The sequence below is a fragment of the Dicentrarchus labrax genome, unplaced genomic scaffold (genome assembly GCF_905237075.1).
Source record: "Dicentrarchus labrax unplaced genomic scaffold, dlabrax2021, whole genome shotgun sequence".
In the NCBI taxonomy this organism is placed as follows: domain Eukaryota; kingdom Metazoa; phylum Chordata; class Actinopteri; family Moronidae; genus Dicentrarchus; species Dicentrarchus labrax.
Window position 1 is genome coordinate 9,656,739 of NW_026136715.1, and position 16,455 is coordinate 9,673,193.

Sequence of the window (16,455 nt, forward strand, 5' to 3'; positions counted from 1 at the left end):
AGGAACAGCAGGACCAGGCAGAAGGGGCAGAGTCGACTGTTAGGCCCTCCCTGTCTCAGGTGAAAAAGTCCTGGGGCTTCAGACGGACAACAATCGCTAAAAGGGAGTTTTTGGATGAAGTTGGAGACCTAACTCACAGTCCTCCAATTGTACGCAGAGGCAGAAGTCGTCGAACCAACCAGACACCCCAGGCCACTCAAGAAACCCACACCACCCAGAAAGCTACTCGTCCAACTAAGAGTGTTATAGATGAGCTTGAGTGGTCTGCCCCATCCTCACCTGCATCAGAGGAGAGCAAGCCAGCCTCAGAAGCTTCTGCGGGAGGGAGCCTTGACCCCAGCTTATGGCAAGATTTTGGGTCTGCCTTCCACACTGCCTTCTCACTACTCGGCGGCAATGAGGGCCTGTCAATGGAAATGTCAGATACACTGGCAGTCCCGGACATTTTGGAAGCCACCGATGCCATCAAGTCCCCTCCTCCGCAGGCTATAGATGAAACTGAGGTCCTTGATAATTTGGAATCTGCTGATGACATGGAGACTGTTGCTCCGGACAATGTGGCAGGAGGGGAAATCGATGATGTGGTGTTGATCTCTAGTCATGAAGAGGACAGTGATGAAATGACTCTGATACACATTAAGGAGCATCTGGTATCTAAAGGCAGGCAGGGAGACACAAGAGGTAGAGGGGGAAAAGGGGGAAGAGGAAAGGCCAGAGGAAGGGGGAGAGGCAGAGGAAGAGGTCGGGGAAAAGGTAGAGGAAGGGGCAGAGGGAGGGGCAGGGCCGTGGAACTTCAGTCAATCATTGCAGACGATGAGGTAATGCTTGATAATCCAGCTGAACAGCAGCTGCAGCAGTTGCGAGACGAGGAAAAAGTAAACAGTCCACACAGCCCTGCTGAAATAGAAATATCGCCTGCTCACTCTGATATCAGTCTGAGTCCTGCTCAGCGATCAAGTTCAGACTGCATAATCATAGACTCTGATTTAGACCAGATTACTGATGCAACTCCTGGCCAGTATGATGATGCACCAGAGGAGGAGGAGGTGGAGGAGAAGAAAGACGAAGTCATGAATGTAAGCGAGTATTCAGGCATATCAGGCTCTGAGGGTTATGACTCCAATGCTCTATACTGCATCTGTCGACAGAAACACAATAAAAGGTATATGCTCATTTCTGGTAACAAGATCTCTTGGGCTTTTGTGCACCTCAACCATCTGTCGGTTTCACTTCCTGACAACTGTTGTGTGTTCACTGCTTCTAGGTTCATGATCTGCTGTGACAGTTGCCAGGAGTGGTTCCATGGCAACTGTGTTGGTATCAGCAAGACAGAGGGCCATGAGATGGAGAGGAGAGGGCAAGAGTATATCTGCCCCACTTGCACTACAAAGAAGCAGAGCCAACTCCAACCTGAGCCTCACTCTCAGCCAGAGCCTGAGCTTAGCTTTCCCGAATGCTTGACACTAAGTTCTTCTGGTGAAGAAGGGGAGGGGCACGAGAAGCAGCAAGCCCACAAGGTTAGAATTACATTTGGATTGCCAGTGATCTCCACATGACTCACTGCCCTGAGTCACAACAAAATATAAATAGCTTTTCAACTTGTTTGCCCCAGCAGTCATTCCCGTGTGACAGTAAATATGTGATGGATCGTTTTACATTTGCATCATTAGTCATTGGCTGATTTGCATGAAGACTGGTTTTGAGCTCTAAGATGAGACTCTGGTTTCAGGAGACTGCTGCTGCTGCTGTGGTGGTGGAGGAGGAAGAGGAGGAAGAGGAGGAGACGGCTCCTGTGATGAAGCCAGAGCCTGAACCTGAAGCTGAGATGGAGACGGACAGCTCTCTTCCTCTGTGCATTGGGCCCGGATGCTCCAAACAAGCCCTACCGGACTCTGTTTACTGTGGCACTGACTGCATCCTTCAGCACGCTGCCGTCACTATGAAGACTCTTTCTGGCCCCAAGGTGCCCAAGGCCAGAGGCCGAGCACAGAGAAAAGCTGCTACTGCCAGACCAACTGCAAAGGTAAGTGATTTCAACACGGAGAAAAATAAATTAAGATAGACATTTGAAATGTATACGTAATGTATTTTCTTGCTGCTTTTCTACATTTTGATTCTGATTTAATGGGAAACTACAGTGTAAAAATCAGCTTTATACTATAAAGTATCTTTATTTTTGACAAATATTTTCATCACAGGGTCTGAGGTCGGGTAGGATGTCTAAGAGATTAGCAGGAAAAGCTGAGGAGGAAGGTGAAGAGGAGGAGATCGAGGAGGATGATGGAGGGCAGAAGGAGGCTGCATCTCCCTTAGCCTGCGACCCCAGTCTCAAAGAAGTTCAGGCCACTTCCATACCATCATCTAAGTTTTACACAGCGTGTATGTATCATTCGCTACTCATACACATTCAGATCATACAGCAGTTTACACACCATGCACAAAGGGCCTCTTTCGGCATTACAGATTTTCTCTCCTCTTTGAATAATGGCGCTACGTGACACAATCATACCCACAGCCACACGCGACACATACACACACTTTCTCTGGGATTACTCATAAGTAGCAGGGGTCAGCAGTGGGTAAGTATGTTCACTTTTATAGTTTTTGTTGATTCGAAATGCCCAAAATGTCCTGAAGCACTCTCGACTAGTCAGGATTCCAGTACTCAAGTAGACACACTCCTTTAAACCAGTCTCCTACCTGGTAACTGCTATCTGCAACACACAGCAACTGTCTGCTGTGGAGTAGTGCTGGGGAGTCGGGGTGGTTTACCAGTTTTTGTTTTTTTTTACCATCAGTGTACTGAAACACTGCTCCAATGTTCAGTTTGTCTGACCTTGCAAAGGTCTCTTGCAAACTCAAAGGTTCTCACTGAAGAATACACACGTGTGCTACATGACAAAACTGAAAGATGATCACAGAAGTTTTAGTTGGTGAAAAGGAAGGCGGAACACAAACGCATTTGTCTCTTATTCTGGAAACATTCTTCGTACTGTGAAATAAGCTGCTGGCCTTTTGAGAGTATCAACAATACGGAATACGGTCTGGTGTTTCATGTTTGGGAGTGTTTCCCTCTCAACATAACCCACAGTGCACACACAGCATACAGTATGTTTTCAAATGTTCAGCTCAGCGCCTCACATATACACAACATTGTTCATTATTTGAAATATAGAACCACATCATTCTATCTTTTTTTTTAATATATATTCTCTAATCAGTTTAAAAACGATCATCGCAGATGTGTCCTCATTTGAAGATGAATGATCCTTTTTTTGTCAAACTGCAAAACTTTGATTATATTTTAGTTGAGGGATTTTTTTAATGTAATTAGGTTAAAAACTAAAGTGTCCACATTCAAGCCAAAGTGCTGGAAAGATGATTATACATAGGAAAGCTTTGCACACTAGTATCTGCACACTCCATTTTCTTATTTACTAAGTACTACACACACTATGATCTGCACACTTTGTTTTGTTACAGACGACATACTGCAAGCCCAAAGGAGGTCTGTGCTCAAAAGTTAGTATTTATTAAAATGGAGTGCACATCTCTTAGTGAAGCTGTTAAATAGCAGCGGATGTCACAGGGTCCCTTTTTTTTGTATTAAAATTTTTTGTCAGAACTCAGCAAACATCCTCACATCAAAACTTTCACATCTCCTCAATACCACTGAATATATAGGTTTTGTGTAGCCTGCTTAATGATGTCATAGTTCCACAGTGTTGGCAAAGCACAACACCTCTTCAACCTGATGGTTTCTCTCACAGTGGTTCATCTTTTCAAACAAGGACCCCAACGTTCAAGCACCAGTGGTTTCTCAGCGGTTTCTTCCTACACACAGCAAAGTCATTAGTAGTCTTGTGCCTCTTATCAGGCAACATGTCTTTATTATTATTCCTTTTTTTTTTTTTGCAGTTTCATAAAAGTAAAGTGAATTTATTGCTGCACTTAATCCATTCAATGCACCTCATAACATACTTACAGCATAACATTTTACAACTTTCCTCATCCCTGTGTCATGCTCAAACAACTTTCCATGTACCTGAGGGAAAACTTTTACATCAAGTCTCTCGATGCTGCATCTTATGTTGCCTTATCAATCAACACTCAAACACACCCTTGGACCAGTTGTTGCACAGACACGCCAATAATGGCTTGGTTAGGCTTCTGAATGAGTAGGGAGTGGGCAGCTGATATGGAGGAGGAGGGGTTGACTTCTTGCTGCTGCAGAGATGCAGAGGGGACTGGAGGACTCTTCAGTGCAGATGCTAGACCACCTGGAGTTCACTGAACAATGAAGGGGAGATTTGTTGTCGCATTTCCATGAAGATGATGAAGTGTCAGCTGGCCACCATCAGAAAAATGTTCCATTCCTCAGAGAAAGACTCCATGCTGCTGGAACTGAAGAAAGCTTACAGTTCACCACACATTCATACAAACTCTAGGGATGAGGGACAGGCATCTTTTTAGTAACTGAGTGGGTTTTGTGTTTAAATAACCCCTACTTGTCAACCCATACCACTTTTTGTTTTTGCTGACACTCTCATATGCACCCATTCCTCTATATATTTACAGAAACACACAGACCGCAGCAAACATCTGTTTTCATTGGAGTGCTGATCCGGGGTCAGCTTCTGTGCCCTTTTTTGCAACTTTTATAACTAGTGTGGAATTTCAGATTTCAGCAATTTCACCTTACATTCAAGTACACTTTACATACAAAAGTATACTATATAATGGTACATACATACAGTTGGCCTGCTTTTGTCTTATGGCTTGTCATTTATCAGCAGAGACAGATACCAAAATGTAATGGAAAAAATATTTGTTCAGGGAACCGAAATCGTCAGTATGCTGTAGCACACAAATATCTGCATTGGTAATGCGTTTTAAGTTTAAAGGCTTTAACAGCAGTAGTCCCATTTCTAAATCTCTCATTTTCTCTGAAAGCATAAAATTTAAACTTTTAAAAACTGCCATGTTTTATAAAACCCCTTGCAAATTTTGTAGAAGGTTTTAAAACTAAGTATAAGTCCACTTCTAGGAGGTAAATTATGAAGAACCCCACACACTTAAGTGTTTTAAAAACTGTATGTCTTATGCTTTGTGAAGCTGGTCCTTTATTCACAACTTAAATAATTTGAAAAGGGTTCCATTGATTACCTTTAATCAGCTAAGTATTATTAATACTGTTTCTCTGACATCAGTAAAAAAAAAAAGCTCACAGGGCAAATTGCCCTGGAAATCTTTCTGCCACTACACCAATACTATGTGGGTGAATGAAATGTGTTTGAGGTGCTCAAAGAATTTGACATTCAAATTACAGAATGTATTTTCAGTGTACATGTTACTTTGGGAAATTCACATACCTCGCTGTAAATGGTTTTCTTTGGAAGTTAATTCTAATCAGTAAGTAGTTCCAGTGAAATAAATTATTAGGTGGTGCAATTTGGCACTTCTGTATTGGGGTGGTGGCAGAAGATCAAAACCATGCCACATAAAAATATGTGTGCCTTGAGGATCAGTTAGGCTAAGTGAAAAAATATTTATTTATCTAATTTTGGTAAGCTTACCCTTTAAATTTTGTAAACTCCAATGTCTTTGCCTACATTGTCTGCATTTTGAAAAACCGAAGTAGGTTGAAGAGTGAGAGGGAAGACCATCTCAGTTGGACTGTAGTTTAGTTGATCAAAGTATCAAGATGTTAGGAACTTTGAGAAGTCTTAATCTATACTGACAGCACAACAACACTACACTGAAATAGATAAATATAAGATCAATAACAGGAGCATACATTTTCTTATACAATAACTGCATTTAATAGTTGCCCAGCGGTCCGTCAGAACCACTGGTGATCACCTTTTGCAGCTACCTCTGTTTGATGCCTCTTGGAGCCATTGAGCCTCTAAATGTGCGGCTGTGAGGTGCTGCCACATGTCTGGGGAAGGTCCTGACTAAGCTGCTTGCTCTCGTCAGGCTGCAGAGGTCACGTCTCCAGCTGTTGGGTTGCAGGGCGTCTCACAGGTTCACTGTGGGGTTGAGGTCATGAGATGATACAGGCTGAGACAGCATCTGCTAACCAGCAGGTCTTCAGGGCGTTATCCCAATGAACGGTGGTGTCGCAGCACGTGACTTGCTGCACAATTTCATCTCTGCATAACATGACATCATGGAACTCTGGAAACTAAGTGTGGCCTTCATTAGAAGTTACATTTTTGGCTTTTTGAAGATGACAGGAGCGGATATTGCTTCTGCTGGCCCTCTAAAGTACTCCCAGTGATCCTCAGTGAGAATGAAAGTTTTGGTGCCTCACTGCATTGCTTGTCGACGCGTAAGACAAATTGACAACTTTCTGTCAAAATTATCTTCATAGCGATACTTCACACAATTTTCCAAACAGTATATGTAGTATAATACAATATTTCCACTTCACCTGCAATAACAAATGTCCTTATTTTTAAATGTTTAATGTGACTTTTGTAACTTGCCACAACATAACCTGAAATAATTTCTTCAACAAAAGAAAGCAAGCATAATCTCAATACATTTACAGTTTGTTTAAAGAAGATGACCTATATGTGATGACTAGTTATGGAGACGGATGGGGTTTGATCAGCACATTGGTTTTTCATTGCTTAAATTAGTGCAGGTTTTCCTGCAACACACAGTATCTGACTTTACTACCAGATAGTTTCAGTCTTTACTCATAAACTAAAACTGTGGGGTGAAGTTGCTTTCAGTGATGAGAAGGCATCAGTTTCCCCCACCTGTGTTTTTTGACTTTCAATATTTGTGGGGGAAGTACATAACTGACTACAGATCACTAAGCAACAAGGAGCATCTTCACCATTCAACAATTACTGTGGATAAGCATCTGTACAACAGGCATTGACTAAATCTTTTTAAGTTTGGTCAGCTTTGGTTGTATAGGATGTTTTAGGATGTACTTTCAGGTGTTCCTGTATGTAAAATATATCAGGAAATCAGAACTCATTGTAGGTCATTGTAATAGTGGACTTATGCCTTTATATTTAAAAGAAAAAAAGAAAGGGAAAAAATTCCATAATCTTAAATAACATACTTTAGTGCTTACTCTGAAATGATATGATCACATATGTGTCACTTTTTTTGTCTTCAGGATCAAAGGAAGATGCTTTGAAAGATTTTTTGATCCAAGTGTTATTTTGTTGAAACACTTGGGTGTGAAATGGTTTTATTTTGGCATGTTTTTATATTATGATGCTTCTAAGAACATGGAACAAGGAAAAGATCACAGCTTACAGAACTATCACAACCCTCTGGTAGAATCGATAATCTGGAACCAATGCCACGGAGAAAGTACAAGTAGATTTTGATCTTAACGGTTATAAGTTAATGCCTTCTGTACCATTGGGAACCTGTGCGTGTCACATGACAACAATGAGGCGTCACACACATGAAGTTCAGTGACTGCACATTACTCATGTATATCTATGTTTGGAGTATCAGCAGGGCAAGTGAGGCAGGAACCCCGACCATCAGGCCCTGATGGTTTAAGGGTCACACGTATACATGATTGTAGTAAGAATTTTCCATCACATTTCTTTTAATATCAGAAACTAACACAACAGACACAAAACAAGACCCAGAAACAAACAGGATCTGTGACACAACCTGCTGTGTTATTATTGTTGAGCAACTTCTACCAGTACTTTTGTGGGACCCATTTTTGTGGCTTTATCACAGAGAGTAGAGAGATTACAAAACGGCAACAAAGTTCCCTGTCTGGACCTTAACCAGGGATGTTGTGGTTCATGGTCTGGTCCTTAACCCCCAAGTCACAGGGACGCTCCTGTGCCTAACATTTGTGATACTTAATAGACACAAGAAAGAGTTAGAGATGCTGATGGGGGGGGGGCACAGTTCATTTTGTCACTTATCTTTTCAAAACTTTAATTTTCATCCAGAACAGTTCATTGTCATTTCAACATGTTCTGCTCCATTTGTATGGCTCTACACAGAGATAAACAACACAATTAATTGACATTAATGATGCCAAGAATAAAAAGGCTTTTTACTTTGATAGTTTCATATTTAATTCAAACGTATTCCACACATAATATTCTGTGTGGAATATCATGCTTCATGTTTCCCCCCCCTCTACCTTTAGTTGAAATGTCATTGCTGTTAGCCTGAAACTTGAGTCATGCTCTGCATTATTGAGCAAAAACACACAATGAAACCCAACCCTCGAATTAGTATTTCCCCAAGTAACACATTCCTTTATTATAGAAGCCCACATGTAGCAGTTACAACTTAAATAATCAAAACCACCTTTGTTGTACACACCAGGATAGATTTCTACACGAGTGTGATTGTAAAACTGCAGACTTTTCAACTGAACATCAAGTTTCCCTCCCTCTCTACCAAAGACACATCACCAGCTGAGCACAGTTCTGGCTTTGTTCGTAAAACCTCCAAATAACTGATCCACTAATTTTACGCTTTAATTGTTTGGTGTGAAGTCCTGTTAGGGTCCACCGGGATAACATCTTCCCAAGCACAAATGTATTAGCCACATTTTAGTCATATGGAAAGCTCTGTTGCTGGGAAGTGACACAAAATGTGTCACTGAATTCATTCTTGATTCTTTGTTATGGTAAATTAAATTCCTTCCACGAGTATACAGTTGGACTTTGTCCGGCCTGAGTGCAGTGTGACCACATGATGTGGTGTAAGTGCCATGGGAAAGGCATGTGATTTCTGTTTTTTCCGGTTTCAGTGTTTATGGCAGTAACAAGTCAGACTGGAATATTAACGTATTTATTTCGCTGTGGGTCAGTCCACACATATGAGCATGTTTAGTTTTGAGGATGAGTTTAAGGTGCTGCCAATAGATGTCTTAGGTTTTAGCCAAAATCGATGATTTCATTTTCTCTCCATTGTAGCTATTTGTTGCATTGTTTCAAACTCATTACTACTGTTTCTCCATGACATGCACTTAAAGCTGGAATTTCCTTGTTATGTTTCCAACAGTTTAATACATCCAATACCTCAATATTTAATTGTAAAACACGAGCACCCTCTACTGGCCAAATAAATAATGTGCAACCAAAGAGAAAAAAAACTATATTTCCAGTCTGTAGAAGGGAGAGAGTGAGTCCCCTGTCCAACTTCCTAGCAGGGATTCAGGCTGGCTGGGCTAGGATAGGTTGATATTTTAAAATTGGTGATAGCCGATATATTCGCCAATGCATGTTTGCTGCGCCAGCGCCCCCCAATCACTGCCCCCCAGTAGTTGCAGCTGGGAAACGAGTGGTGAGTTCACTACATGCAACAAACTCTCATAGATTTTAGAAACAAGAATAAAGTCACTAAATGTCAAGAAAGGAAAAGAAAAGCACCTGTTTTCTCTCTTATACATTACCTTATACAGAACTAAGACCTTCTTAGGCAATATTAAAACACACTTCATTCAAACTTGACAGAAATAAAATAAAATTCACCAAACCACCTTTATTAGTATTTCCACCAACTTTTGTGTCAATCATCTCTACACGCTGTTGCTGTCTCTCTGATGCCCGACTTCCAATGTTCCTCTACTTGCTTTATGCTTCTCTTGACCGAGCCTGTCCCTGCTGTGTCTTCATCTTCCCCAGAGCTGTAACTGTATTTCCTATCGTCAAACTAGTCGAAATAAAATCTTAATTGGCCGGAGTTAGATGTGAAAATACACTGGCTCTACAGCTGATTTTCCTCTCACTATACTACTATTAGATATATTCATCCATGCTAAGATAAGGTAACTTTCTCATGTCTCCCACTTCATATTTGCCGTACAGATATGAGAGTTTTATAAATCTTTTCATCTAATTCTGGACAAGAAAATGTTGAGCTATTGTCTTAAGGACAAACGGTAGTTCATTGAAAACCACTGACCACTTCAGTGCGTTCCAGTTCAGGGTGAGGCTGAAATCACATGTCGGTCTTATGTTTGACATAAAAAGCTGCAGTTGTGCTGGGTAGTATGACCAAACGTCATTTTATGGTATGTCACATCCTTTTTTTTGGCTTATTCTTCTGTCAGGTATACATAGAATATAAAACATTTTAATGCCAACATGTATATACTGATGGCTTTGATTAGCATACAAATTATGCAATATATGAAGGAATCAGAATGCATGGAACAGTTGCAGAATTTAAAAAATGTTTATTGTACAAACTGCAACATAGTCAAAACAAAACTGAAGTACAAAAAAGGTATAAGAACTAAATTATGTGTTTTGCTGCCTATTGAAGAGCTACAGTAGTTGTTTCAGCTATGCACTGTTATGGCATTATATGAAAAATAAATATCATCCAGGAAGATTAAACCAGTATACTGGTTCATTCGGCATATCGCTCAGTGCTAAGGTGCATACTATTGGCCATTGGCTGATTTAGAAATGATGGATAAGAGATTTCGTTCACATCTTGGATTTTTGTTGCATTTCATTTATATTGAATGCTCTAATCTATAAGATTACTGTGTAGATTATTTTTTTGAGTATATTTTTAGCCACTCCATCAGAGTATGTGTGCTGTATGATTGGCAACATCAGTCTGTAGGTGGTTCCATTACTTTTGTCTTGGCTGAAATATCTCAACAACTATTGGATGGATTACCACAAACGTTTGTGCAGACATTCATGGTTCTCAGAAGATGAATCCCACCGACTTTGTGGATCTTCTGACTTTTCCTCTAGTGCAGCAATGAGGTTGACATTTTTGGTTTGCAGCAAAATGCCTTGACTACTGTTGGTTGGATAACACATGCATTCATGTCCCCCCTCAGGACAAATTGTATTAACTTTGGTGATAAAGTAAACTTTTTTATCTTGAGCCATCTTTATCAGAATTTAAAATTGTCCAATACTTTGCTTTATGACCAAACACCAACTGACATTCCCCTTAACCCTTAGTTTTGGTAAACTTAATGTGGGCCATGGGCCAAAAGCAAACACACAGCAGTGACAATCTGTGCTCAGATTATGAAAAATTATTAATAATTAAGCATCTTACATATTTAAAGAGCATTTTTACCTTGATGAGGCTGGCTGCAGTCGGGACCATCTGTTGAAGTCTAAACTGGCTGTGCGTTCATACTCAACAAGAAATAACGTGTAAAATGAAATAAAGTTACATTTCAGGTGAGGTTTCCGTTGTAACTACAGCAGTTTTTATTGATTTTAATTAACAAACTTGTTCACAATATCTGCAGATTGTCTTCAAAGACAGAATTTAGGAATGGGAGAATAAGCTGCAGACAGTGAAATGTCACACAATAGTACACAATATAACTTTTAAACAGTTATGTCGAGTGAAAAAGTGAGAAATTCAGTCAGGATCATGTTGCTTATCCAAGGACATGTTTTCTTTCATGGTTTAATAAATGATACAGCAGTGTGGTATATCTGTCGCCTTAATATATCACATAGGGCTGTGCTCATATTGTCATTCCAGCTGTGTTTTCATTTGACAGCAACATAACTGGATAAAAATTATATAGATTGAAGGTCCAGTCAGTTTGCCTGACAACCAAGGTTATAACAACACTGGTCATTGTTTCATGATGGTTCGTACAGTGATTATAAAGTATATACTTTGAGTGGAGGTGTAGATCCATGACAGTAATCACTTGTGAGTTTGATTCAGGCAAATTCATCATCTGCTGAAGTGTTAAGTTTAGCTTTGTGCAAAGGGGGGCTTGTAAAAATGTATATTACAGATAAGAAAGAACTAAGTGAAATGTTTTGATTTGTTGATTTTGATTTGTTAATACCTTGAAAGAGACTGAATTTCTATTATCGTGTGGCTGAACAAAATCAGGCAAAGTACCTATAGTCAACAGAAAAGGACTGTAAGGCTGTAGTCCTTAATCATAGTGATGACATTCTGTGAGTTTTTCTTTAGAATTTCCCTCTAAAAATAAGAGTAAATTTGAGGAAATTGACTGAACCATCGTAGCCCTTAAGATAGCTTCTAACATAAACTGTTGTTCTCAGTAGGGTGGAGGACTTTTATAGAGTAGAAGATTGGCTACGAAAAACAGGAAAAGAAAACAGTGCTAAAATAAATATTACATGATGTAGGGATAATGTTTTTAGTTGAGTGTGATCTCACTAAATATACAATGCTAAATAGAGCAGTGGTGGAAGAAGTACTCAGATCTTCTACTTAAATAAAAATACAAAAGCATTTAAATTAAAAAATACCAAAAGTAAAAGTACACTTTTTTTTAGAAACTGAACATGAACAAACGGAAGACAATTATAACTGCATATACAGGTGTAATCATATAAAATAGTAAATGGATAAATAAAATATATAGCTGTTTAAGATAAGAAGTGGCAATACTTTACACACACATACAAAATAATCTAAATACCTATGAATATAAAAATACACATTTTTTTTAAAAAAGAAAAGAAGCTGCATCATATAATATGTATATTGAATATAGTAAATTGGAAGTGTATATTAGTATGTGTTGAGGTCAGCAACAGAGAAAGCCTTTAGCGAATAGACCCTGTTGATGTGAAGCTTCGTCATTAATCATAGGCCTATGTGAGGGTAAGAGATAGGACAGGATCCCCTGGAGTCTGGATGCTGATGGTGGTGGAGTAAAGCCAGCAGGTGGTTGATGGAAACTCTCAGTTGAATCTCCTGGAACATCCTGGAGGTAATGGTGCTGATGGGGAGGCAGTGGGTTGCACAGCGGTTGGTCTGAAAGACTGAATGGCAGAATTACTATGATATTTAAAGAACGCCGCCTGAGGACCTGATTGGGTCCAGTAAAGATCATTGGCTAGACATGGTGACGTCTGAATGTTGAATGTAGGGACCTCGACAGAAGGTTAGAGGAGAGGAAATGCAGAAATCCACCAACAGGAATAAAGGCCAAGTGTTCCTTATTGAACTTTCACTGAAGCTCCATCACGAATGCCCTGAAAAAGAAATTGCATGTCAGCCTGTGAGGACTGCATGAATATTAAAGATCTAGTTGAGTTGATCTTAATATCACTTTTAAAAGGGATTGTCTTGATTGTACGATTATGTACCATAGTTTCATAGATACGTGTATTCCAAACAATTGATAGAGGTGTGCTGGGATTTTCCTCATACCCATCATACCTCGAAACCAAACCTACTAAAACAAATGCTCTTGTTTCTTTCTAACTTTGACACACACACACACACACACACACACACACACACACACACACACACTGAAGCATCCTGCACAAATAAAGATTCTTCGTTCTTAACAATGGACACCGAAAGTGACTCACTTACATATTTGTTCCTTGCTTTTTTCCTTCATTCATTAGTTCATTTATTCTGTTTTTCATTCATTCATTCATAGTTGGTCTTCCTGTCTTTCATCATCACAAAGCAGAATGGGAAGTATCTGCAGGAGACGCATTAAACCATCATTCACTTTATTTCTGTTTTCAAACCTGTTGAGCTATGTAGTGTGTTTACTATCTGTTGGAAGATGTGTCCTTGTTTCTTTCCCGTTGTTTTCTGTACAGAATTTGTCTTAATTTAACGTAGCCTTTTGGGCATGATACAAAGTGCAAACGAGGCAACTTTTAACCCACTATTCTAAACTGTAAATATTCCTTCTACAATCACCTACATTAACAGATGGTTTGGAGTGGACACCTCACACCACAGATGTCACATTGCCCATTCCATCTCCATAAAGTTCAACACTGAATTATGGCATCTTCTAAACATCTCTACGCTCATGTACAGCAAATGGCTCAGTGGTTAGCCAAACATCCCAGCTTTCCCCTCTGAGGCTTTTCTTCATATATGCTTGTTCTCCCTGTGTTTTTATAGTTTTTCATGGGTGCGCTGATTGCTCCTTAAACATGCATGCCACTTAATATTGACCAAGCCTCTGACCTCAGAACTGGAGTTACTCTTGCTGCTCATAAATAGTTCCGATGGACAGCGGCGATGGAATTATTCAGGTCCTTTACTTAAGTAAAAGTACCAATACCACACTGTAAAGATTCACCATTATAAGTAAAAGTCTTACATTGAAAATTACACTTCAGTGAAATTATTTAAGGATAATCTGGAAAATGTATTAAAGTAGTTAAAGTATTAAAAGTAAAAGCACTAAATGCAGAAAAAATACTCCTGTGACTGTAATACTATTTATATATTATATCATTTGATTAGTATCACTAGTGGATTAATATAAAAGCAAAGTTTTATGCTGTAGTTGGTTGAGGTGGAGGTCATCTTTAACTATTTCCTCTTGGCCTGCAACTAATGATTATTTTCATCGTGGAATAATCCATTAAGTATTTTCTCAAGTAATTAATTGATTGTTTGGTTTGTAAAAATAGAGATAAATGCTCCATTACATTACTCAGCCCAAAGTGACACCTTCACAATGTTTGTCTGACCGATAGCCCAAACCTAAAAAAAAAAAAATAAATGAAATGAAAAAGCAGAAAATCCTCACATTTGAATGGAAGTTTAAATCTTAATTTGTAACACAACTATTGACAAAATCTGTCAAATAATTGTTGTGCAGTCAAAAATACAACATTTAGAAATATAAAGGGAGAAGAAAATACTCCTAATGTATAAATTAAGTACTTGAGTAAATTTTAACTGCACACCACAGCAGCCTTTACCACCATCTGACCATAAATCCTGATGGATGGGGCTACCAATCCATACAACACAACTTTTACAGGTCTTACTTTGGTTCAGTGTATCTAAGTTTCTTTCTTACGCTTTGTGTTATCTCATGTTGTCCATTAAAACCAGGCAATTATTCATTGTTCAACCATAAGGCCCAGTCTGATCTGATTATCTCCAGTGGGACTTCGACGATGAAGGTTCAGAAACTAAACCTTTAAATGTATAAAACATATTCGTATCTCTGGTTAAATACAGTGGTTGATTGATCAAAGAGGACTTTAAACATATTGTCCATACAGTAAAAACATAAAACAAAAACTGCACAAAGAACTGTACGTAGATCAACTGGTGTTTTAAAACTGAAGGTCACTGGTGGAGTTGAGTAACAACTTCTGGTGTGCTTTCGGAAAACCACGCATAAGTCCCATCACTGTGGGAAAATGATTTTATATGCTGCCCATCAAAACTATTCATTGAGCATCTACAACAAATTATGTTCTTTTGTAATTAGGTTTGAAGAAGCCTAATTAACGATGACTTATTGTTCAAGGTTTAATGTAGTTTGTCATTTCCACATACAGGAGTACACAGGAACAAGATTTAGTTTCCCGCGCTCCAATGGTGCTATAAATATCTGTAATATATGTCGTCCTTATGTGGTGGGGGGCAGCAGGGTTTTTAAAAGTCTAACAGCTTGGGAGAAGAAGCTGTTACAGAACATCATAGAGCTGGTTCTGGTGCTGCGAAACCTTCAGCCTGATGGCAGTAGGGCAAACAGTGTGTGTGAAGGGTGGGATGGGTCCTTTGGGTCCTTTGCAGTGGAAGAGGCTCTGCGTGAAAGAGTGATGGGAAAGATGCTTAAAAGGTTGCAATAAAATCTTGATTCAAGAAATGAAGTGTGCAATTTAAATAGAACCTAAGTTTAGTCTCAGGATCAAAGAAGTAGGATTCACAAAAACGTGTGTATGAATATCCCAGTATTTCTGTAGAAATATCAGTACAGTAACAGTAAAATAGGTATCGGTAATTTCTTGGTCAATACCTCAAATAGCAAATGTGCATAGAGGGATTTAGGGAGCAGAAAACTATACTTAACCATGAATTAAGTGCATTTTGAAAGATTTGTCTGTGTGTTAATCCTGTGTGTTAATGCACTGTTAAGTCTTCAGTGCAAGTAACCCAGGCATTTTGCAGGTAACAAAGAAGTGTAAATAATGTTTACATATTTCTTATTGTACAAAACAAAATACAAGAGTGTGTCAGGGTAGTCATAAATGTAAATGAGCCAAACTCTTTCCTAATATGAAACACTGTCCTCACTCTTCAGAGTACAACATGTGTGGCTTTGGTAACATTTAAAATCATTAATCTAAGGACATGCTATTATTATTAATGGAAAACATCTATTAATCTGTGTAAACAAACTGAGGAAAGGCACTTGGGCACATTTAATAATTTTAATATATTATAGGTGTGGTAGAGGAGGAGTGTGATAATGTGGGGGGAAAAGAGGCATTAGTTCATACATTATGTCTTTAAACTGTTTAAGGCATATTTCGCCTCTAATTTTATCTAATAGTTTTACAATCATAAACTCACCAGGCTTTATAGGCCCCATCTGTCATCTGGCATCTACCTTATCTGACCATATCAATTATAGGTTTGATTAGATATATATTTGCAGATGGAAAGTCAGCATTTAATTTATGAACTGAACAAACATGTATGTTATAAACAAACCTTAGTTAGTCCCTGTTCATT

The 16,455-nt window shown here is 39.0% G+C and overlaps 1 protein-coding gene across 17 annotated transcripts in view; it reads left to right on the top strand.

Annotated features, from left to right (window-relative positions):
• Positions 1-16,455, top strand: part of si:ch73-181d5.4 (uncharacterized) — a 31,826-nt gene that overhangs the window by 1,677 nt on the left and 13,694 nt on the right. For all 17 annotated transcript variants that reach the window (XM_051423947.1, XM_051423950.1, XM_051423953.1 and 14 more), the window contains 4 exons: positions 1-1,162; positions 1,265-1,517; positions 1,730-2,023; positions 2,199-2,379. In XM_051423947.1, coding sequence (XP_051279907.1) covers positions 1-1,162; positions 1,265-1,517; positions 1,730-2,023; positions 2,199-2,379 — 1,890 coding nt within the window. The remainder of the gene's footprint in view (positions 1,163-1,264; positions 1,518-1,729; positions 2,024-2,198; positions 2,380-16,455) is intronic.